The sequence below is a fragment of the Vidua chalybeata genome, chromosome 21, assembly GCF_026979565.1.
Source record: "Vidua chalybeata isolate OUT-0048 chromosome 21, bVidCha1 merged haplotype, whole genome shotgun sequence".
In the NCBI taxonomy this organism is placed as follows: Eukaryota; Metazoa; Chordata; class Aves; order Passeriformes; family Viduidae; genus Vidua; species Vidua chalybeata.
The window spans coordinates 4,503,767-4,527,567 of NC_071550.1; the positions used below are offsets into that span (position 1 = coordinate 4,503,767).

General features: G+C 44.7%; 1 protein-coding gene across 4 annotated transcripts in view; it reads left to right on the forward strand.

Annotated features, from left to right (window-relative positions):
* The window catches only part of RAPGEF1 (Rap guanine nucleotide exchange factor 1), an 84,580-nt gene that overhangs the window by 35,178 nt on the left and 25,601 nt on the right, over nucleotides 1–23,801 (forward strand). For 2 of the 4 annotated variants that reach the window (XM_053962120.1, XM_053962121.1), the window contains exons 3-11: nucleotides 907–1,085; nucleotides 3,778–3,934; nucleotides 8,201–8,289; nucleotides 8,671–8,823; nucleotides 10,176–10,299; nucleotides 11,569–11,752; nucleotides 12,308–12,823; nucleotides 19,144–19,346; nucleotides 21,811–21,969. In XM_053962120.1, the coding sequence (XP_053818095.1) occupies nucleotides 907–1,085; nucleotides 3,778–3,934; nucleotides 8,201–8,289; nucleotides 8,671–8,823; nucleotides 10,176–10,299; nucleotides 11,569–11,752; nucleotides 12,308–12,823; nucleotides 19,144–19,346; nucleotides 21,811–21,969 (1,764 nt within the window). The remainder of the gene's footprint in view (nucleotides 1–906; nucleotides 1,086–3,777; nucleotides 3,935–8,200; nucleotides 8,290–8,670; nucleotides 8,824–10,175; nucleotides 10,300–11,568; nucleotides 11,753–12,307; nucleotides 12,824–19,143; nucleotides 19,347–21,810; nucleotides 21,970–23,801) is intronic. The other 2 variants (XM_053962122.1, XM_053962123.1) reach the window with 1 other exon arrangement.

A 23,801-nucleotide genomic window follows, 5' to 3' on the forward strand; every position in this document is an offset into this window, starting at 1 on the left:
CATACTGTTGTAAACTTTAAAAAAAAAAATCCCTGTCCAGAATGCCATTGAGGTATCATGTATCACTTCTGAATTTCCTCCTCTTGTGTTTGTGGTGGCACAGAAATTAGTGACCACAACTCAGCTTTATTCCAATGAATTGTTCCCTTCTGCAACATTCATTCACCAGTGCCAAAACTTAGCTTTTACAGTTGGCCCTCATGGAAATTGTGTGAGTTCTCTTGTTCCAACAGCATCACAAAATGATTTAGGTTAGAGGCTCATCAGAGTGGAGTTTATTTGGGTGTTCTCATGTATTTTACAAGGACATGTAGTAATTGGACAAGGGGTGTTGCCTTTAAATTGACAGAGGGCAGGGTTTAGGTTAGATATTAGGAAGAAATTCTTCCCTATGAGGGTGGTGGGGCCCTGGCATAGGTTGCCCAGAGCAACTTTGGCTGCCCTATCCCTGGAAGTGTCCCAGGCCAGGTTGGACAGGGCTTGGACAGCCTGGGATAGTGAAAGGTATTCCTGCCCATGGCAGGGAGTGGAGATGGGCTTTAAGGTCCCTTCCAACCCAAACCATTCTGTGAAATGTTTTTTCTTTCACTGTCCCAGTTTAGGGTATGGGTTTCAAAGCAGTGTCCTTGATGTCATCAGTGGTGCTAATCTTAGCCTAAAACTGATCAAGATCAGCCTTCAGTTTGGAAGGTACATCTGAAGGTTAAAGTGAGGGTGTAATCTTGCACTGAATATTCCTTTGAAAGAGTAGTAATGCAATTTAAAAGTGTTTGTGGTAGAAGGGGGTTTTTGCACTCCTCCTGGAACACACCTCAGTGTCACCAAACTTTGGGTTTGTCAAAGGAACTCTGCCCTTAAAAATACTGAAGTTTTAACACATCTCTCCTTTTCTTCCCTCCTCTTCAGAATGTATCGTGGCTAGAGGAAAAGGAGAAGGAAGTTGTCAGTGCATTGCGCTACTTTAAGACTATTGTGGACAAAATGGCAATTGATAACAAAGTATTGGAGATGCTGCCAGGCTCAGCAAGTAAAGTGCTGGAAGCCATCCTGCCCTTGGTGCAAACTGACCCACGCATCCAGCAAAGGTGAGTTTCCTTCTTGGCTTTTGGGACCATGACAGACCAACAGGCTCCTGCTTTATCTGAGGAACAGCATCGCAGGAGAAGCTGGTCAAGTGGCTGCTGTTTTTTACTAATTACGTGGTGGTTTTCAGACATCATTTAAAAGCAGATTCCCTGCTGTGAAGAATCTCATGCCCTGGAAAGATAAAGCAAATCAGGCTGATTTCAGAGTGGAGGAAAGGATGGTTCTTAGCATAAACTTGGAAATTTGTCATTTTCTAGAGGGAGAGTCTTGTCAGATGCTATTCCTGTTTCTGCAGTCCATGGTGGTATCCTAAAAGTTAACAAATCCAATAGCTTCAGCTGAAAAAGGAGTTTATCTTCAGAGTAATCCTTTTTTGTGCTCATTTTATCTACCCTGATATTACAGAAGTCTGAGCCTGCACTCTTAACTGCTTTTTTTGGATTGTGCTGGATCAGATACAGAAGTAAATAGATGTACTTCAGCAGATTAACCAGTCCAAGTTCATTCCTGCCTCACTCAACAGATTATTGTTTTATGTTTTAACAGATTATGTGTATTACGTTTTTACCAGTTAGGCAGTGGGTTTGAAGCCAGGAAAGAAGTAGAAATTTGCCAAAGCCAAGCTCAGCATGGTTTATAAGAATTTGTGGTGTTGCCAAGCCACAGAGATATTGTTGGTGTTCATCCCATGGATGCTGGAGCAATTGATTTACAGAAAACAAACAAACATTGGTGAATAATACTGAAAGAACAAAGTTAACACAGAGAAAAACACAGAACTAAGCAGAGAAATGCAGGTGTTCGGTCCCTGAAATCCTGCCAGTTTTTGTGCTGTTCCTGTTTGTTTTCCCATTAAATACCTCTAAATTTTTTTTCTTTCAAGATGCTTATTTCAGTTCTGGCACAGGGAAGGTTTATAATGTAGTTGGGGTAGCACTGGGTGCCAAATACTTTGCAAACAGAGATGCTCAGTTGTGTTTGGCCCCAGTGCTGAGATCAGGGCTGCTTCTGGCAAAAGGAGGGAGGAAATGGGTGAGTATCACACCTGTGGCTGGGACAGGTAAGATCCAGTTGAGGTTGGATCTGTTGAATCATAGTGAGCAAATCTGTTAAAATGGGAATGTCCTCTACACAGTGATAAGTCTCTATTTCTAGAAACACTGTGCATTAAAGCACAGATCCCATGTCCATGCCCTGCCTTGCTTAGCCTCCCAAAAAACCCAGAAGGGGATCTGGATTTCTCAAAAAGCCAAGTCCTTTTCTCCCTACCTGTGTACTTTAGTGGCAGGACACAAAGGAGTGACTCTGATGGCAAGAAAAGTGAGCAAGACTTGTGTCAGTGACAAAGACAGCCCTACAAATATTGTTGGACTTCTTTTTGCTTTAGGGGAAGCATTTGCATCAAGGAAAAAAGTAATTAAATCTTGCACAAAATGGGTTTTCAATTACTGCCTCCTTAGAAGGAAGCAGACTGAAGATTAATGGCAAAGAAATCAAAGCTTTAGAAAGAGATGGGGGAGGGCCCTGTTTAGGAACTATCTCCTACCAAGCTAATTTCATTTCAAATGAGAACAAATGGCAAGCAGCAAACCTTAAAAAAAAAAAAAAAAAACCCAAACAACAGCCAAACAATCAAATCCTTGCCATTGTTTGTATTCCCTGGTTGAAACTTGACAGTAGTTCTTCCCCCAGTCCTGCAAACCTCATTCACCTAAATAAACTCATTGGAGCTCGTGGGCTTGATTCTTTTCTCACAGATAATGAAGTTACTGGAGTTAAGCCAATGTAGAATGATACCAGAGAGAAATGGGAGGATTTGGAACCACTTGTATCAGTAATGATTGCAAGATTACACCTTCTCTTATCTGTTTATGGTTTTGATGCAGTTTGAAATTGATTTAACGTGACAAAGAATTGCTGAAGCATTGCCATCAGCAGAGCTGTTAACACACCTTGTTTAGTAATGAAGTCAGTGTTTTCAGAATGGCCAGGAAAATGCCTGGGAGCACTGTTGTTACAGTTAACTTTTATTTAAAGTTGTCAACCTTCCAATACTTTTTTTTCCCCCCTTCAGAACAATAGATTCAATTCTGTTTCTCATTAAAAACAAAACAAAGCAACACCCTTCCTCTTTCAAACCTGAAATTCATTCAGTTCAGTTTCTCTAAAGAAGTAATTTTAATTACATGTTTTCAGGCATTATAAACAGAGAGGCAGTGATTTGTAAAGGAATGAATAGAGTCAGCTCTCAGTGGTCCAAGGTGGTTTTGGGGAGAGCTAATAAGGAAGAAGGATAATGCTGAAATAACATAGCTCAAACTTAAATGTAGGGCTTGAATACTTATCCTTAATGTTTGGGCATAGGATGGAGCTGTAAATTAAGATGGGAAGAATTGTTTTTTAGCATTGCTGTGTTAACCTGCATCCTAGATAATTCCTTATAATAATTGGGAATGAGCTGTTGGTGGTTTGTACCTTCAAACTGTCATCATTTGGTGCTAGAGAGAACAGGAGAGCAGCTGCACTGGAGGAGCAGCCTGAGCTTTGTCACCCGCTCAACACAAATTCTGAGTGTCAGAGAGCAAAGCAGTGAAATGCACAGTGTGAAACTCACTCTCCTAACATTTGATAACATCTCCACAATTTCTTTTTATTCTTTTTTTCTCAACTGCTCCCTCTCCTGCTGTGCAGTTCTGCCATCTCATCCTGCTACAGCCGAGTGTACCAGAGCCTGGCCAACCTCATCCGCTGGTCTGATCAGGTGATGCTGGAGGGGGTGAATTCAGAGGACAAGGAGATGGTGACAACAGTGAAGGATGTCATAAAAGCTGTTCTGGATGGAGTCAAGGTACATGAGACAAATACAGTAGTTTTTATTATAAAGAGCATATAATAATGTATTTTAGAAGAGGTCTTTGTAAACTAGGCAGGTAAAATATGAAGGTCCTATTTCTGCCTTCAGTAAACTACCCCTTAAATCAACTGTTCCATAAGAAATGTTCCTCCTTGGAGTGCTAGTTAAAGACTAGCACAGTTTGGCTCTGAACTTCTGGCATGCTCAACCTGGCATTTGGATGAATTGGAAGAAGCAATGGATCTTTCTTCAGTATTGCATTGAAATTTTCAGAGAGTCATTCCCAGTCTCCCATGCAGATTACAAGACGTGGTTTGCACATTTTCTGTCTCAGCAAAATAAAATGAAAATGCTCCCTGTCAATGCCCATAGAGAATTAAAGACTCCAGCTCCATGTTTTAAGAGAAATTTCAAGGGATTTGTCAGTGATACATCACCACTCTAAGCAGCTGGATTAGGGTGTGGAAAAGGTGATGAGCTAAACTCAGTTTTCTGGAGATTAGTTTTACATTGCTAATGGAAATGTTTAACAGAAACCTTTGTATCCATTGTCAGACCTGCTTGTAGCATTCCCTCCCTGTTCCACCCTGGGAAAGCTGTTGGCTGTCCTCCTGCCTCCTGCACCAGTGGGCAGACTGTCATACCTCCTGGGAATCTTATTTTGGAAACTGTAGAGGAAGTTAAATCTCTTTCAAGAGCAGGGCTGAATTCAAAGGAGAATGTTTCAATCAACTGTACAAGGAAAATCGGAATAGAGTTTTAAGAACTGCAGCAGGTGCTTCACCTGGAGTTATGTATCAAGAACCTTTCACTGTACTCAGACTCAGTTTTATTAAATGGAGCCAAATGTAAAAATGAAGTGGATCTCCCAGGCTTTGACTGTCACATTTTCAGGCCTCTTGGTTTGGTGTTTGCATCATCTGGATATCTCTTTAATGTCACTCAAACGCAGATACTAAAATCTGCTATTACTTTATAAGCCTTTTAAATAAATATCTTTGAAACAAAGAATTTCTAGCACCTAAAGAAGATGGATTTTCTAGGATTATTTTGCACAATATGCTCTTTAACTTTAAGCTACACATTTTAAAAGTAAAGCTGGTCTTAAATTTGCACAGCAGGAGAGAGGAAAAGAGTTTAACCTAAAATCTCAGCTGCTGTTAGTGCTGGAATTCAGCAGCAATTTGCAGGATGTGAAAATCTGTGCTGTAATTCCCCAGAAATGGTGAGTTATCACTGACTGAATCTGCACAATCCCAGGGAGAAATGTGTTATCCCCAGATCTGGATCAGAGTTGCGTGGTCTCATTGCAGGAGACTTGGACACACAACCTGGGAGTTGTTCTTTGACTTGAAGCAATATTTAAACCCTTGGTACCTGTTGCCTTTCAGCCAGAGCTGTCTCCTCTGCAGACTGGGGGAAGATCTGGGATTGGGGAAGGTCTTGGAGGTCTGTTCATGAGCCAGCCCAGACTGGGAGCAGCATGGACATGTCCATGGGCTGTGGAGCCCTGCTCAGCACCATGGCTATATCAGTCTCGGCTTTGTTTTTAGACTGAAAGTTATTTTGGCCTTCCAGTTGGAGCTGGCTCATGTCTGGCCAGCCTTAGAGCAGATGTGTGGCTGTCTGGGGAGATGGGAGAGGATTTGCCCATCAAGAGGTCAGCGTCTGGAGGCAGCATGCTTTCACCTCCTGCACAGCAAGGAACAAGGTTTATTTTAGAAAGGCCAAGCCACATTTCAGATCTGGAAGCAGAACTGAGAAGATGGAGACTTCTCTCCACAGCAGAGCCTATTTTGTTTTTCTGGCAGATCACACAAGATCCACTTCCACGTTTCAATGTTTACTTCTTTATTTTCAGAGTTAAGTATAAAGGAGACTCTTGTTCACCTCTGTTATTTGATATTTTGATCTCAGGTTTTAGGGCTTTGCTAGGCAGGAAAAAAAAATGCTTGGTTTGATTACATAACTTCTCAAAAATCCATCTCACTGTGGAATTTTCAGCTTGCTGAAGTAGCATAGTTTGTAGAGAGGCTTTAATTATCTCTAATTACTGCTGCAAGAATCTCTTTCCTTGTTGATAAGGAATAGCATAATGTGCATCTGGCTCAGTTGTGTGCGCATTACCTCTGTGTGTATGCTAAAGATTTTGGCTTGATTTCCAAATGCTAGTTCTCATTTGGGGATAGCAGAGAGGAGAAACGTTCAATGTCTGGTGATATTTGTCAAAGTTGGAAGGGAAAGTGATCCTCTCAGGTAATTGCAGTCATGTGTTGGTGCCTCCACTGGAAGGTACTTTGGGGTTTTTTCCCCCCAGTCCCAATGATTTGAATAATTCTGAAGATACTTTTGAGCCAAATTGGATTGGTTTTCTCCTGTTCTAACCTACATTCCCATGTGATAGAGAACTGTGTGGTGTCCATTATGACTGGCAAAATAGGAAAACTGAGCACTTTAGCCCTGAGTGCCTGGGGCTCCTCAGTGCTGCTGCGGCACAGCCACCACCACAGTCTGCAGTGTTGGCCTGGCTTTGGTTTAAAGTGGTGAAGAAAGGTCAGGAAAAGGAGACATTACACTTTCCCTTCCATAGCCTTCTCAGGGGGATGTTTAAGGAGTGTTTTGGCTTTTGGTTTGAATGCCCATACATTTTATTTCCCTTATTGTGCTCCTGTGCGTTTGCAGTCCTCGCTGGCCCCTACCCCAGAGGCCCACAGGGTCCAGCCCTGAGTCTGTTAAAGTGCATGAGGATCTCCAAAAACCTTTTCAGCAGTGGAATTTTGTCCAGAGGGCAAATCCAGAAAGGTGGCAATCCATTGAGTCATCACTCAGCCCCATGATGCCAAATGCAGCCAAAAGAGTCAAGTGACGTTACTCATCTGGACACTTCTCAGAACACACTGTTCCTCACCAGGGCTCTCTGTCCTAGCAGGGACATCTTCACAGTTTTGGTCTCCATGGACATCTGTGTGTGCTCCCTCTTCCCCCACCCTGTGTGGGATGTTCCAGGACAGCTTCTGGAAAGCTGAGTTTTTGGGTAACACAGTGTATGTTCTGTTGGAGCATAAGAGTGTAAGCAGAGCATGGAGACCAAAGTCAGCTGTGGTGGACACTTGGATGGTGTTTGCACCTTATTCCTCTTGGTGTGTGTGTGTGTTAATTCATGGAATTTCAGCTTTCAGTAGAGCCTTATGTAAAAGTGCCAGCACTGGAGTATTTTCCTTCCTCAGAGGGATGATGGCAGTGACATTCCAGTTGCAGCTACTGCACTGAGAGAGCAATGCCAGTTGTTTCCAAGCTCCACAGACAAGGACACAAAGATGATACTGGAATGATGACACTGTACTTCAGGCTGCTTTAAAAAAAAATAAAATTAAAATTGATCCCCTGCAGTTTCCTTTGTGTAATATGCTGGGAAGCCAATAGTGGCAGGAAGCACTGCCAGTTTTCCAGCCTGCTTGTAAGAGGGGCATGTGTTTGTATCTGTGAGCAGGAGATCTATTTGTCAGCCTCAGACATCCATAAAATGTTCTCTCTGTCTTTCTGGTGTGAATGATTGTTGCTTTGACTGCTGGCAGACTTAGAGTTCAGGATTATCATGCCCTTATCTCTTTATCCAGAGCCTTATCTGCCTATAACAGATACACTACAGTAGCTTCTCGAATGATTAAGTCTTCTATTGCTAATGTGTTAAAAGGTGGCTTCAGGGAAAGCTGGCCTTTTAAATGAAGGTGTTCTCTGTTTAATTTTTGGTTGGGCATTTTACAGAAAACTTGCTTTTTGAAACAAATACATTCTTATTTATAAAATATAAAGCAATTATTTAATGTTGGTTTTGGCTAGATGAAGTACTCCACTGGGTAAGAGTGTTTTGTACTCAGATCTATGTGTGTAAAGCCAGTTTACCATTATCTAGGGTGTTGTGTGGACTGGAACACATTTGTGAGACAGAGGAAAGAGGAAACATAGCAAAAAGACACACATATGGGTTTGTGCAGAATCCCCATACAGTCAGGGCTAATGAACTTCACTCAAATACTGCCAAAACTTCCTCTGGGTGCAGGCTGCTCCTTAGCAGCTGTTCTGCATCATCTGTGTGGCTCTGTACCAGACTTAAACCCAGCTCAGCTCTCTCTGTGTCCACACCATCATTAAACCATAACCAAGAGTTCACTGCAGTAGCATTCCTTTGTGTTCTGGGCTGTTTAAGTGCAGCATTCAACAAATAGTGATTATTCTCTTTTTCTTCTCTCCATCCATCAGGAGCTGGTCAGACTCACGATTGAAAAGCAGGAGCATCCCTCTCCCACAAGCCCAGTTAAACCCAGTTTACCAGCATGTAAATCTGACAGGTGGGTCACTGATTTCTTCTGTGGGAAGGACTGATATAGAAGGGATAATTTCTGACTTCTGAGAGTTGATTTAAATCATTCAGCTGTTCTTCACAGAGGGTGGTGGTGTGTTCTTCATGTAGCCCCCCATCCATTTCAGCAGGATTGCTAAAAGAGAAGATGCTATGGTAGGAAAGACACCAAAATCTGGCAGTGAAACAACCTTTGAGTCACATGCACACTGAGCTCTGCATAAACATGGAATTCCACCTGCAGATGCAAATTCTGCCTGCTGCTCTAGGTGCCTGTCTGATAGCACATGATTTAAAATAGGTCTGAATCTGTCAGGGCTGTGTTCCAGCTGTGGTTTATGATCTACAATCTGTGTTTTGCATGTTGCAGCCCATCAGAACTTCCCCTTACAGACCGAGAAATGGAGATCCTCAACAAAACAACTAATATGACTCAATCCAACGAGCTGCTGACTGACTCCATGGATGAAGAAGTTGCACCTCCTAAACCCCCTCTGCCCAGCATTCGTGTGGCAGAGAACAGGTAATACTGCCCAGCCAGCTGACCAAAGAACACCAGTGCCTCTTACCAGCCTGTTGCTTTTTATACAATCTTGCAAAATGTGCACAAGAAAGGATCAGTGTTGCTTTTGAATTTCCAGTCCTCCAGAGCAATTTTTCCCTGCTCCTGGACTCTGCTTTTTTTTTTTTTTTTTTTTTTTGGTGTCTTTTCCTTTCTTTCTTTTTATGTGAGGATAGTGCCCTGACATCCACACATGAGAGGCATCACATAAATCCATAATAACCTCACATAAAACTGTGTGATTTCCACAGTGTGCAAGTGTCTTGGGCTGCTGTATCCCATGGGAAATGTTCATTTTACCTCGGGGGGCAGTTACCAATCTGTCCTGCACAGCCAGGTTGTTCAGCTTTGCCTATTAACTTGAGAGTGAAAGCCAAGAGTGTGTGAAAAAAACCCTTGTGCTTGGTTGTTTTTACCCTGTTCTAAGAGTAACCACATGAAAGTTTCTATGTTCTATTTTGAGACGGAAGAGAAAACCCCCAATTTGCAGGTTTTTGTGTGTGTGTGGTGTTTTTCTTCTCTAGTACTGGTGCTAATGGCTGGTGTGAAAAATACATGTTGTGGTAATTTGAAAATTTGGCATCAAGGGCTGTGGCTGACAAAAAGAATCACATTTCTGTGTATTTCATGAATTGTGAAAGGTTATATAAAAATTTCGTGGTATGTTCCAAGAACAGACTCTGTGTGCTCTTGGGAACTTCTCAGGCTTGATGACTACCAGAATTACGTGTCATCAGAAGCAAAAGCTAAAAGTCAAAGAGTTAAACTCTCACAATACTGTAAATGTGTGGGTCTGACACAGATTCATGCCAAAACATGGGGCCCTCACAGTGCACCTGGTGAGAGCAGCTCTGACCCTTTTGTTCCCTGAAGTTCACCAAGAAAACAAAGACCAAAAAAGAGAATTTTCCTGTCCTGTAAATCTGTGAAACTTTGAGCATTTTTCACATCTGGAAGGTTTGAGGAGGGGGGGGGACTTCTGTGAATGGAAATAATATTTGGGTCAATTAAAACATGTAATTTGGTTTTTCACTGCTTTTATTTAGAAATAATTGCCATGCTAATTAGTGCCATTCAGAATACTTTTAACAACAGCATTTGTTTTTGTTTGAGAAATACCAACCTTAAAAACTAAATCACTTACCAGGACCTTACCTGTGAGAGTATTCTTAAATCAATATTTGTAGTGGATACATTTTGCTGAATAGCTCCTGGCTGACAAAAGCTTTCTGGAAAACATCTTGTGAAGCCTCTGAAAATCTTTTTTTTTCTGGAAGAGTGATGGAAGCATCAATTCCTGTTGTGTCTTGCAGCCCTCCACCAGCACTGCCCCCTAAAAAACGTCAGTCGGCGCCTTCCCCCACCAGGGTGGCTGTTGTGGCCCCCATGAGCCGAGCTACCAGTGGGTCCAGTTTACCTGTTGGGATCAACAGACAGGTAATGGCATAACCCCTTTGTGAAAGCCAAGGGGCTTTGTGTGCTGTGAGCTGGAGGAAAAAGCTCAGGGAGATGCTGAGAGCTGCAGGTCCCTGCTTGTCCCAAGCAGCCCAGCACAGGCAGCCTGCAGTGGGAGTGGCAGTGGCAGGAACAGCAGCGTCATAAATAATGTGGACAGCTTAATTTTTTTTTTTTTTTTTTACAGTGTTGTTGTGTTTATTTAACAAATTGCTACAAACTTTGTTGCCTTGAGGGGTAGCAGACTGTGAGGATGGGAGTGGCTGAGTGTTGCTGTGTCCAATAGATCAGGGGACAGCAGCTGGCTGAGCTCCCTGACATCTCACCAGGGTTTACTCTGAGTGAGAGCAGAAGTCTGTCTTCATCCAGTCACAATTTCGAACATCTTTTCACTCAAGCAGTAGTTTGAGCTACTGCTCTGACCACTGCTGGTGCTTTGGGGAAATTTGTACATTTTCTGGTAGAAAAATGGGAAAGTTGTGTACGTGTTAATCACATTCCATTTCTTGTGCTTGTCTGGGGTTTATGAGGTTGTAAATGGCTGGGTTTGCTTTCCCCATTCAGGAACTTACTAGCTCAGCAGTGAGGACCTGAATCATATCAAATTGCACAAAAATCAAATCTTGTCCTCATCCCCAAAGCCTCAGGTTTGGCTTCGGGAGCCTCTGCTGTCATTTGGCTGACTCAGATAAAGCTGTGGCCACTCTTCAGTTGAAATTACAGTCACACTAAGGTTGTTCTGACAGAGTGGGAATAGTTGAGGGGTTCACTCACAGGTTCGTAAGCTTGAGGTAATTTCTGAAATGGGACCATAGCCATAGGCACAGAAAGTTGTATCTCACTGTAGTTTATTTTCCCTTTGTGTGCACCTGAGGTAACCAAGTATTTGCTAAAGCTCCAGGCATGTCATGAGAAATCTTGCAGTGTCATTCCCTTGTCTCAGTGCCATGACAAGCAGTCAGCAGTCACACGTAACTGTGAAGAACTTGGTCATCTTCTCAGCATCTGTAAAGTCCAGTGGGGGCCACAGCAACCCCTGCTTGAAATCAAGAACACACAGAGCTCCCTGGCACGGGCTGTTTACCACATCAGAGGGTCTCTGTGTTCTCCATGAGCTTAGAGAGGGTCAGCAGCAGTGATCCTCTCCCCTCCTGTGAGGTCTTTGCTCCTCGAGCTGCATCTTCCTCACTAGCAAGCTGCCAAGAGTGATGGTGATTTGATGGTTTTCATTTTTTTATTTTTCTCCTGAAGGATTTTGATGTTGACTGCTATGCCCAGAGGAGGTTGTCAGGTGGAAGCCACTCCTATGGGGGGGAGTCTCCTCGCCTCTCTCCGTGCAGCAGCATTGGCAAACTGAGCAAGTCTGACGAGCAGCTCTCCTCCCTGGACCGCGACAGCGGCCAGTGCTCCCGCAACACAAGCTGTGAAACCCTGGGTAAGAGGGGCTGCTGGGGCCTGTCCCTCTGCTCTGGGAGCTGAGGTGCAGGAGGTGATGTAGTTAATGCACTGCACTTGCAGCTGCTGTCTTGGAGCTGCTGCAGGCAGTTCAGTGCAGAGCTGTTCTGCCAGAGAGGAAAAAGCCCAGGGGAATGTGTCTCCCTTGCTGTAGGTGATGGTTCTGAAACTCAATTCAGCTCTCAAGTGGAATGTTTTCTTCATTTCAGCCCTGTCTGCAGAAATTACAGTCCTGGTAGACAAAAGCAGTGCTGTTTCTACATGCTATGAAAGAAAATAAAAATATAAATATGACACAAATTATGCAGATGTCTACCTATTGAATTTTTGTTATTTGTTTGCTAGTGTAAATAATTAATTATGAGTTATATGAAGTCTGGATGTTACAGAAGGTGTAAAGATGGTCCCAGCTGCAAGGAAGTTTCACTCTGATTAAAATGAACTGATTAATTAACTGATAGAATGGGAGGGACAGAACTGAGAAGGGCTAAACAGCAAAAGAGAGAAACTAATACATCATCCTCTGTTTACCCAGATCAATCAGATCACTATGATCCAGACTATGAATTCCTGCAGCAGGACCTCTCCAACACTGATCAGATACCTCCTCAGGGGCCAGGTGTCCTCAGCCCATTGCCAGAGTCCTTGGGTGAGTCTGGCTCCCCTTTCCATGGACACACTTTCCAGCTCCCGCAGGGCAGCTCTCCTCCACTGGAATTCTGCAGCCTCTCGGGAGCGGCGCCGCCGACAGAGACTCCCCCAGCTTTACCAGAGAAGAAGAGGAGGAGTGCAGCCTCCCAGACCTCGGATAACTCGGGCTGCAGGGTGTCCTACGAGAGGCACCCGTCCCAGTACGACAACATCTCCGAGGATGACCTGCACAATGCCGTGGTTGTCCCGTCAGTGCCCTTCACGCCCTTTGCTGCTGTTCTGCCCTTCCAGCAAGGAAACTCTTCAGCACCAGTGGAATTCATTGCTGATTTTGCTGCTCCAGATTCGAACAGTGACCCAGAAAAGCCGCCACCTCTGCCAGAGAAGAAAAACAAGCACAGTAAGCAAGTTCCTGCGTTTGGGTTTTGTTTTTTACCTTGCAGTTGTGGCGCTTCTGATCATCACTAAGTAATGGTGGTCATGGTGATGCTCTTAGTTGAGTGTGAGTGTCAAGAGCAGTTGGTCAATATCAAAGATATGGAGGGGAGGTGTCAGTGCTGTGGTGGGCAGGGAGTGGTTCCTGGGGCCAAGGTCGATCCAGGCCCAGGGGATGTGGAATCACACAGCATCACCCATCATTACTGGATGAGACCATGTTACTTCTCTGTTCACCTGAATGTGAGTCTTTGAGGCACTCTGCCTTACAGATCTTTCTGGTCTATTCTCCCTTTTTAAATCAGTTCACTCCCCCCTTCCCCAATTTTATTTTCCCACTGCAGAGAAGAGTTGGGTCCTCTCCAAAAGCTTGGAGAAAGGACTGCTTTGCTGTCCAAAACCCAGCCTTGCCAGAGCAGTTACTTGGCAATAGGAGCACAGTCACCCACATAGCTGTGCAAGACAACACTATTAACTAGAGTCCAGTACTGCTGTTTTGCTACAGGATCTCATTTCCTTTGGATGCCTGAGAATTTCCCACATCATTAAAACAAGCAGCCTCTAAAAGCAAAGGCTCCTGTCCCCAGCCAGACTCCTGGCACACCAGGGCTGACCACATCTCAAGCTCACAACCTTCTTCTGATTTCCTTAATGTTCATGGCTGAAAAATGTGAAACCTCTTGCCAAACAGGCAGCCACAGTGCTCTGCCAGGGAAGGCTGTGGACTGCACAGTGAAATCCAGCAGATATTGGTTTACTGGTCACTGGCTGGCTTTGCAGCTGTGTGTTGCACGAGGAGGTAATGTATACAAGATCTGGAGGAAGAGCATTACATTGCATGGCTGGCAGCCCAAGAGAAGAGCTGATTTCAAAGCGCTGAGTTGGCCTTCTGGCTCCTTCCTGCAGTTTATAGACTTCTCACTGAGAATAATTTTTGTCCAGAGAGGTTGTGGACTCCCAGTCCCTGGAGGTGTTCCAGGACAGGCTGGATGGGGCTCTGAGCAACCTGGCCTAGTGGAAGGTGTCCCTGTCCATGGCAGGGGGGTTGAAACTGGATTCTTCAAGGTCCCTTCCAACCCAAGCCAGTCTAAGAAGCTGCAATTCTATGTATAAGGTGGGAGTAAGAGTGGTGTGTGGTGTCAGGGTGTGTTCTCTCCATTCCTATGTAGTGTACTCTGCCACTCACTGCTTTAAAATTATGCCTTGTCTAAAAGCATTTCCATTATCCCTGAGTGACCAGTCCACATGAGGAACCCTCAGGGATTTTACTCAGAGCACAAGGCTTGACCCACCTGAAAGTGAGGGTCATCCAAGTGTCTCCATATGCAGGAAATCTCTTTTGTTCCTCTCTGGTAATCAAGCAGTTAAAGACACTAAAATCAGCTGAAAAAGAGGCTGAGATGGTTGTTTGTGGGCAACAGAGAGGAAGTAAATGGGCACAGGCAAAGGTGTTACAGCTTGTGCTGTTCAAAATCCTCACCTGAAGTATGAGCTGCCAGGGGCTGTGATACAAAGCACGTTAGTGCAGGATCAGATCCTTGTGGATCTGCTGTTGCTAATGAGGGGTGGCTGTTACACCACTCAGGCTGGGAGGGATGCAGGGAAATGCACCTCTGTGCACGTAGGCAGCTTCAGTGGAGGGGAGATTCCTGGGTGAATCTTGGCTAAGAGGAAGTTTGACATTTGAAAGGAGAGATCTGAGCTGTTTGCTAGTGTCTTTAAGCCCCATGTCTTTGTTTTCTGGTATCACACAAGATGCCAAAGAGTTACTTGAAAACAAGTTTAAAAGCAATCTGCATTACTGCTTGAGCTCAACTTTAACTTTCTGTCTTTCTTTAACCTCAGTACCAAGGCCTTGTGTGAATCTTCTTTGATGTTGGATTAGAGTTAATTGTAATCTGGCACCATCAGAAATTTTGGGAGTATTGATCAGATTGCATTGTTAGGAGAGGTAAGAGCTGTTTCCTAAAGTGTTGTCAACTCTGATGATTTGATAAAGCATCCTTACTGCTAAACTTGTTGGTAGTCCTGGGGCTGATACCTGATGGCTGCAAGTGTTTTAGTTGCACTCATGTGACACTGAGAACTTATTTTAGGTTGTTTTTACTCCACAGTATATCACACCACGGATTTGTGGTTGCTAATTTTACTTTTTCAGCATTTAAAAGGCCAGTCAAACATTACTCAGGCTCTGTGGTGACACCCAGGATATTTTTTGCCCAGAGGCTGATGCATGTAGTTATTCTTGTGTAATCACACAGGGCTGCTTCCACAACCTCAACAAGCTCCTGGGATCTGGAGGAGATGCATGGATTTGTTAAAAAGATCCAGAGCTCACACAGATGGGACTTGGCTGTAGTGCCTTTGTTGTGGGTCATCTCTTGGTAGCTGGCAGTAAGTGTTGCAGCAGAGACTCTGATGGTCTTTACTGGTAACACACAGAAGATTTGCTTGAGTTAACCTTGTGTATTGCAGTGAGCTGTGCTCAGAGGGACCTCCAAGAGTTGACTTCTGTATAATTTACACAGAGGAGTGATAGGGCTTTTAGTCTGGCATGAGTTATGGTTATTTTACTGTGCTGTAAGAGCACATGTTGCTGTGCTAAGGGCAAATTACTCCAGACTGCTGCTTGAGCACCAGCATCATGCTCCTGCTGAACAAGACACAGACACGGAACAGCTTCTGCCATTAAGAGCCCAGAGTCAGAAATAACAAGATCCTTTCCCCAAACAGCTTGGAAACTACTGGTGAGGCACTTATTCATGTTTCCCTCCCTGTCAGTGGGAACAAAACGCAGCCTGGTGCCCAGTGAGCAGCTGGTATTTAACTGCAGGAGCCACGCTGAGGGCAGGCTGGGCTTAGCCAGCGGATAATGCCAGCTCTGTGAAGAACAGCTCTCGTCCCAGAGGTGACAGCAGCGACTGCCTCATTGACCTTGACTTCTCCAGCGAGTTGCTGTGTGGTATAGCTTAAGAATGTCCATTATTTTGGCTCTTGCCCAGGCACACAAATCTGTTGTGCCCGTGCAGAGCCCAGCTGCCAACAGCACCATGGTCGGGCTGGGCTGTCAGGGAGCCCTCCAGGGGAAATGCTGATGTGCCTCACCTTATTGCAGGTGTGCCTTAGTGCTGATCATCTCCTAATAACCCCTTTGGACTCCAACAACCACTGGTTCTCTCCTGCAGATGAGGAGAGCTGGCTCCTGGGAGAGCAGTACCTGTGACTTCTGCCATATGGGCAGAGCTGGTGTGTGCTGGAAATCCCTGAGCAGCTTTAGCTCCTTCAGAAATGACAGTCAAGGCACTGCAAGCAGATTGCTGGGAAGGTGTTCCAGCCTCAGTCTGAGATTTCATGGTTTTTTAAATTTCACATATTTTCTGTCTGGGTTAAGAACTGACATAAACTGGGCATGTGGTGGGAGAGGTTTCTCTCTCACGCCTCCCTTCTCTCCCGGGGTGCTGCCTTGAGACTGTCACTCCACCCCAGCTGCTCACTGGGGAGTTGCAGCCCCCATCCCTCCCTCTGCACAGTTGCTGCAGGGCGTGCAGCCTGAGCTGAGCTGCTGATGTAATTTCCCATCTGCTTTTAAATTTCTGCCTTGTTAAAAACCACAGTGGAGAGGGGGAGAGAAGACCCTTTGCAAACAGGAGTCAAAGGAGTGCTCTTGCTCTCTTACTCTCCTGTTCAAGACTGGCAGGATTTTAATGACGCCTATTTTGATTTGAACTCTGCAGTGCCAGGTTTGTATTTCACCATACCAACTGTTTTTCACTTTGCCTAAAAACAAGGATGACAAAGTAGAGGCAGAGACATGCTCACCTGCCCAGGACTAGTTGGAACAAGCCAGGCAGGGGAGCTGCCATGACGATGGGATGCATTAGCCCCATAAAGAGCTGAGATAAAAGAGCTCTTCATTATTCCCTTGCAGATTGAGTTAAGGCTCTGGACAGCATTCAGGCTCACTGCCCTGAGTTGCAGTGATTTAATTTTACCCAAGTGTCTAATGTGATGCCCTTTTCACCAACACTTCTGAGCTGTGGTGTCACTGCAGTGCTTGGTGCTGTTCCAGGAGCTCACAGCTATCGATCCCCAGTGGTGGCTGCAGATCTGGGTGTCCAGTGAAGCACTGCTTTTGTAGGTGACTCAACACGAAGGGTTGATCTGGATTCAGCCGTGTCTGTTACATCATGCCAGCACTGCCAGGCCTGCCTTCTTGGCTTTTGTCCTGCTCAGCTGATGAGCTCTCAAAATGTGGTCTTTCCCTCAAGCTCTTGTCCTCTGCAAGGACTCCTGATCCTTAGTTCAGTTTTGCTGCTAGAGAAATATCTTTCATAAGCCTTCTTTAGATCTTGTCCCCTGAAATTGTTGTATGATACCAGGGCATTTTCCAGGGCACAGGAGCACCTTAGCCAACTGAATCACTGATACTTGAGAAGACTATTTTAGTAATTCAGTATTTCCTGCACCATCACCATGATTCCAAATAAGACAGTATTTCCAGAACGTGTTTCTTTTCACTCTGAGGTTGGTCTGGGGAAGAGCAGGGAGTCTGAGGGAGGAAGAGGGGCAAGGCTCAGGTGGCAGGGAAAGATGGAGGTCAGAATTCCAGCAGCTTTGGCAGAGCTGTGCAGGACTGGCTGTGCTGCAGGACATGAACTGGTTGTCCAGTGGCAGGACTGTGGGGTCACAGGATGGGGACAGCAGGTGTTACCGGTCAGGATTGAAATCCATCAGCTCCATTTCCTGTGCTCCCATTGCCTCGACCTGTTCTTTTTCATTATTTCTTTTTTTCTTTATTCTATTTTTTTGGAAGAGGGTTATAATTCTTTTGGGGAAGGGCAGCTGTGTTAGCTCCATTTCTAAATGGAGTTTAAAATATTAGAGGAAATCTGTAAAAAGGTGCCCAAGACAGGTGCAAAGCAACTCCTTCCTGCTGACACATTTGCAGGGCTGTATCCTGTTTAGAGGCTGGCCCAGGGTCTGCCTTGGCAGGTGAACAGAGGACTTTGCCTCGCAGCCAGTGTGGGAACCAACTTCATGATGTGCAAATCCTGCACTGTGCTCATTGTATTTATGGCTTTCACTGAAATCATCCACTCCTTTCAGCTGTACAACTGAAACACCAGCAGAAGATGAATAACTGCCACCAAATGACCAGATTTACAAAAAGTAACAACTGCTTGTTTATCAGGAGGAAGGGAGGGATGATCACAGTGCCTTGTGCATGACAGCATATTTACAAGAAGGCCTTGATTAGTCCTTCCCATGACACTTACATCTATTTCTCCTGTTTTCAGGTGTACAGAAAGGGGTTCTTCCTGTGTTCTACATTATTCAGCACGCTTCTGATCCTTAATAATGAGGGGTGGATTTGTAGTAGACTTTCTATGGCACTGGATGTCATCCTCCCCCTCCAACACTAAAATATTGCAGCAGTAACTAATCCTCTGTCAGAGCTGCCTAGGCTCACCTGTGTGGGCTTTTTTTATAGATTTTGGAAGGAATATTGTACAGATGGAAAGGTCCTCTAGACAAGGTTTGTTCCCATTTAAATTTCCATTGAGCCACATCTCACAAAAGCTTGTGAATCAATTGAGTTTGAAAACTGGAGATGGTAAGTTGCTTTAAAAAGGGATGGGAGCAAAGAGTGTTGGATTTGAGCTAAGGAGGTAGGAACACATGGTCAGTGGCACTTTTAGGAGTAAGTATTTTGTGATTAAGTATTTTGTACCAAGATTGGCAGTGGCATTTAAAGAGCTGAGGGAGAGGCACACCCAGTCTCACAGGTAGGTGTTCTCTGATAACAGTTTTGTCAGCTTGCTAGAATGGAGAAACTCTGTATGCCTCCTGGTTCTAGAAATCTTGCTGACTGCAGATAGGAGACTAACTGTAGGCACAAGAATTATTACAGATTTATAGCCCAGGTTGCATTGTTACACTCTTAAAAAGCAGACTGACACTATTCTGGTTTTTATGGTGACTTGGATATTAGCTGTTGAGGAATATTCTCAGAATTGCCATGGATTAGGTGAGGATTTGGGCTAAGCATCAGTGAATGAGACTCCTCAAGTTGCTGTTTGGAGACCTCACTGGTTCCAGAGTATGATCAGCTGTGTTTGTGGCCTGGGATGGTGTTTGTTGTGTGCTGGCTCGCAGGAGGAGTGTTTGCATTTACAAGGTGGATGGCAGCTGTGGGTGCCCTTCCGAGGACAAGCAGCTGCCTGCTGACCCTCAGCTGGGGTTTGCAGAGCAGGACAGTGAGTGTCACCTCTCTTTGCCTTGCAGTGATGGCCTACATGCAGTTTGTGGAAGACTACTCAGAGCCACAGCCGTCCATGTTCTACCAGACCCCTCAGAACGAGCACATCTACCAGAAAAAGAACAAGTACCTCAGGGAAGTCTATGGGATCAATGACTCCTTTACCAGCTTAGACCCCTCTCAAGATCTGGCACCTCCTCCTGCTCTCCCACCCAAGCAGCGGCAGCTGGTGAGTGACAGACACCTCAGGGCCACCTGGCAGGGCCACCAGGCTCCCAGGAACGGCTCTGCTCTTCCTGCTCCTGGTTCTGACAGGCAGAGGTGGTGGGAGGATGTCTCACTGGTGTTCCCACATCGTGCTCCTTGGCAGCTTGTGAACGTGGCTTTAGGCATTTTGCATCGTGTACGTTTTTGCTGCTTTCCAACCCCGCGTTCAGACCGTTCCCTGCAAGCTTTGAAAGTCCTAAAATGCCCTAAAAATGAGACGTTTGTCTTCCACACGGCAGGGCTGAATCTGTGCCAGGCTTGTGTAACAACAACTGCTTGGAAGATTTTGACACACTGAGCAACACTATTTTCAGGAGGTTGCTGCACTGTTGTTCCCACTGCTGTTTTGAAACTGTTGTCAGAGATGCCACTAATAATAACTGTTCAAACAGAATAACTGCTGTTATGTTGTCTGCACAGACCTATGGTATAGCCACTACTTCACTCGTGCATGTTTCCTTCACGTTGGTCCCCTTGTGTGAGTGAGGATTTTACCTTTCTGTCAGTGTTCTGCTGGCCCCCCAGGCTGCCAGCAGGGAAAGGCACATCCACATGTGTGTGGGTGGTGGCTTTAACAGCACAGAAAAGGCCATTTTCCATGCGGGGGATGAAATCCTGACCTCACTGATGGCAGCAGCAGTTTTGTTTCCGACCTCAGTGGAGGGTGGGATTTTGTCCCATTTCCTTTTAATGGTTTTCCTTTCACTTCTTTTCTCTCTCTTTTTTTTTTTTCCCAACTCCAACCTAAGGTATTTTGTTTATATTAATTATCTTATTTGTTCTGTTTAAAAAAAAAAAATTTTGTTCTGATGTAGCTTACTTAAATTGGCCATAGCTTTAACAAAATGGGAGGAAATGTGGGAACAGAGCCATGGTCTTACCATTGTGAGGGTGACTTGTGCAATATTTCTTCATGTTGTATGTGCTAAAGTTTGACTGCCCCAGAGTGTTACTTTTTAACTCTAATTTTGGGATTTGCATAACTACATTCCTGTGATGCAAGTAGGAGTCCTAAAAATATAAACTGACAATTTTGGCTAAGCTGAACTGAGTATTATGCACTAATTATTTGTGGGGACAAGACCTTAAATGCTGGCATCCCATTTGCTTTGCAGAGATACTAAAGAGTCTACAGGACTCATCTCTGGAGGATCAGGCAGTTCTCCAGGGTCTGTGGTCCCCATCAGTGTGACCCTTGCCCTGTCACTTGTACCTTGCAGCCCCTTGCCTGCCTTCCCCTCCTGGAGGTGGCTGCACTTCAGTGACGTTTCTGGAGGTGACTTGGGCTGCACAGTCATGATCAGAGTTTGCAAAGCACAGATTTACTGCAGCCGTTGTGCAGAAGGGAAATTCTGCTCCTGTCCTGAATTTGATGGCTGAAGCAAAGCATTTCTTTGCTTCCCTTTAATCATTTTCTGGACAGCCAAGATGTCACTGCTTTGCCTGCTGGCCATTCTTGTCATTTTACAAGCTGATACCATCAAGGTGTTGCTTGCAGTTCCCCTGAAGCAAAGGTTTCTTCAAGTGCAGCCTCCCTCCCTTCATCCCTCTGTTGGGAAAGAGGTGCAAGCAAGTGGTGGCTTATACCACAGTCCCTGTAAAAGCCTCTTGTTCCTCTGCTCCTGCTGCCCTGGGAGATTTTATTTGGCAAATCAAATGGGCATCAGCTGCTCTAGCAGCAGCAAGTTTTGCTGGATGGACTCTTCTATAATAATAATGAGGAAGTCCTTTCTTGTCAGCTTCAGATCTTAATCAAAAATAAGGTTGTATGTTTGCATTGTATGTTTTATTCAACAAGTCTGAGAAAGCCTGAATATACCTTATCCTCTCTCAGTCTCCTTACCATAGGGGAATTCAGGAGAAATTCCTTGCCAGGATTTGTCACTTCTGGTGTAATAGCTGCCTCCTGTGCACATGATTATAATCTTGGACTGGACAGAGAAATGGCAGGATGTCACTGTCACCCAGTCTCACAGCAGTACCAGTGAGGATCCACTGGAGAGGCCAAGTTCCCAGTCTGCAGGTTGCCAGAAAAAAACAGTAGCGTGCAAGAACTGTGTGCTTAGAGCCAGTTCCTCCTTTGGGCGTCTGCCCCCACGGCAAGGGGACAAAAGGGCAGCCAGGAGCAGCTTGTCTGTGCCAGCAGCAGCTGTCCACGGGTGAGCGGGGAGGGGGAGGCAGGAGTTCATTTTTTAAGGGATTTGTCAAACAAAGAAGATTTGAATTGTGATTTTTGCCGTGCCTCTTGAGCTCAAGAAAGGCATATTGGTGTGTCTGGCTCTGATGAGCTGCGTGAATAGCTGTTTGTTTAGCCAGCCATTATATGCATTGTTTTACAGTTAGCATTTCTTGCCCTTTTATTCATCGCCTTTTCTGTGCTCTCTTTCTCTGTGTCTTGTGTCTCCTGCTTTCTCCCCCCTCCTCAGCAGGCCTCCTATGCTGCCTCTTCTTTCTCCTCTGTCTCCTACTGTGTCCAGCAACCTAAAGTGCCCTTCACCCCCGAGGACTGCGGTGCCACTCAGGGCCTCACTATGTCAGTGTCTAACTCCTTTCTCAGCCGGCACAGCTCCTTTCCTGTGCACTCGGTGAGTTCCCTGCGCTCTGGAACACGTGGGTATTGTCTTACTGCTGATCCCTGCTGTGCCAGTTCTCTGCTTGCCCTCTCAGGTGAAGGTGGAGGTTCCTCTGGGGGCTTTTGAACTCCTGTAGTCACCAGCCAGGTGGGAGAAACGGTGTGTAAATCCCACCAAGTGTAAATCCCACCAAGTGTAAATCCCACCAAGTGTAAATCCCACCAGGTGAAGACAGGGGAGGTGTAGCTTTCTTTATATGACGTGTCCATGTTGACATTTGTGGCAGGGGACTGAGGAAGGAGAGCTGGCCTGTGTGCCCAGGCACACTCCTGTGACCTCTGTGTGCCCCAGGCTGCACGTTGGAGCTGCAAAGTCTTTTTGTCCCATTGCATAATGCCAGTGATGTGGATGAGTCAGTTAAAGGCTGCTGTGTGAGCCTGGCCTTGGGAGAAATAACAAGATGCTGTCCCCAAAATCCATGGATTTAGTCAAACATGTGGAACAGGGGCTGCAGCTCTTTAATTTTTTTCTAGAAAATGGCCTCTACTAGATCTTCCATCTCATTTTTGCCTGTCTGCTTCTGTTCACATCTCCATGGTCCCAAACAAGCTCAGTTTGCCTGTATGATTTGCTGATGGATGAGCAGGGTTTTCTCTCAAGTGCTGTAGCACTTGTGAGCAGCCTGAAGAGAAAATGGCAGGAGGAGGTAGAAATCATTTAAAGCAAAATAGTATTAGAGCACTGCTTAAATCTCTAATCAGCTGCTTAAATTAAATGGTAGTAATAACAAAGTCTTAATATAATGAAATTAAACTCAGCCATGGGATTCTACCAGCTCATCACTGTGAGGCTCATTTTCATGTAAAACTATGTGGTTATGCTCTGATTGCCATGTGGTGACATGTGAGAATACACTGGTTTTTGACAGTGACCTGGATGTTTAGTAAATTAGTTTTCTTCTGGAGAAGAAATTATCAGACAAGACTTGAGAAGATTCCATAGTGTTCCATTAGTTTCATATTAAATGTTTGAAAACAGTATCCTCCCACTGTGCCACTGCTATCTTCCCATTTCAGCGCTTACTCATTCTTTAAAAATTAGTGATAATCACTGGTCCAAAGAAGAAGAAAGTATTCAAGTGCTTTACAAGCCATGAATGAAAGCTTTTGGCTTCCACTTGTGTGAGAGAGAGCAGTTTTGCTGCACAGATGAAAAGGCTGAGGGGTGGCAAGGTTAGTGTTTGCATAAATTTGTGGTAAGCAGTTCTAAAATTTGAAGTAAAAGTCCTGAATTGTACAGCTCTCTTACTTGGTAGTGGTCCTTGCTAGCAAAACATGGAACTGTAGGACTAGATAAAAGTACTTGACTATTTTTGATTTAATTGAGAGGCTATAAATATGATTCTATAATGTTCTAAAAATACATGGGCACTTTGATTTAAAAAAGCGTCCTTGTTGGATTAAATGGTTACTACCTATTAAATTGCTCTGACCCATTCTCATCTTACTTTGGACTACATTACTGTGAATATATTATTTTAAGAAATATTCAAACTTCATTTAAAAATCCTTACTCATTTTCGCAAGGATTTGGTGAGGGGTAAAATAAATGGCTGGAGCATGAGGAACAATGAGAGCAATGAGACAGTGCACTGTCAAATGCACAAAGGAAATAAGCTGAATTAAAAATGGTGATTTTTCCATTAGTGCCTTTAAATTAGGATAATTTCATAGCTCCTCATTACTCTATCTGGTCTATTTTTTCACAGCCAAGAATGAGATTTTTTCACTGTGAAAGTGTCTCTTTGAGATACAGAATACCAATGTCCTTACATGCATTATAGC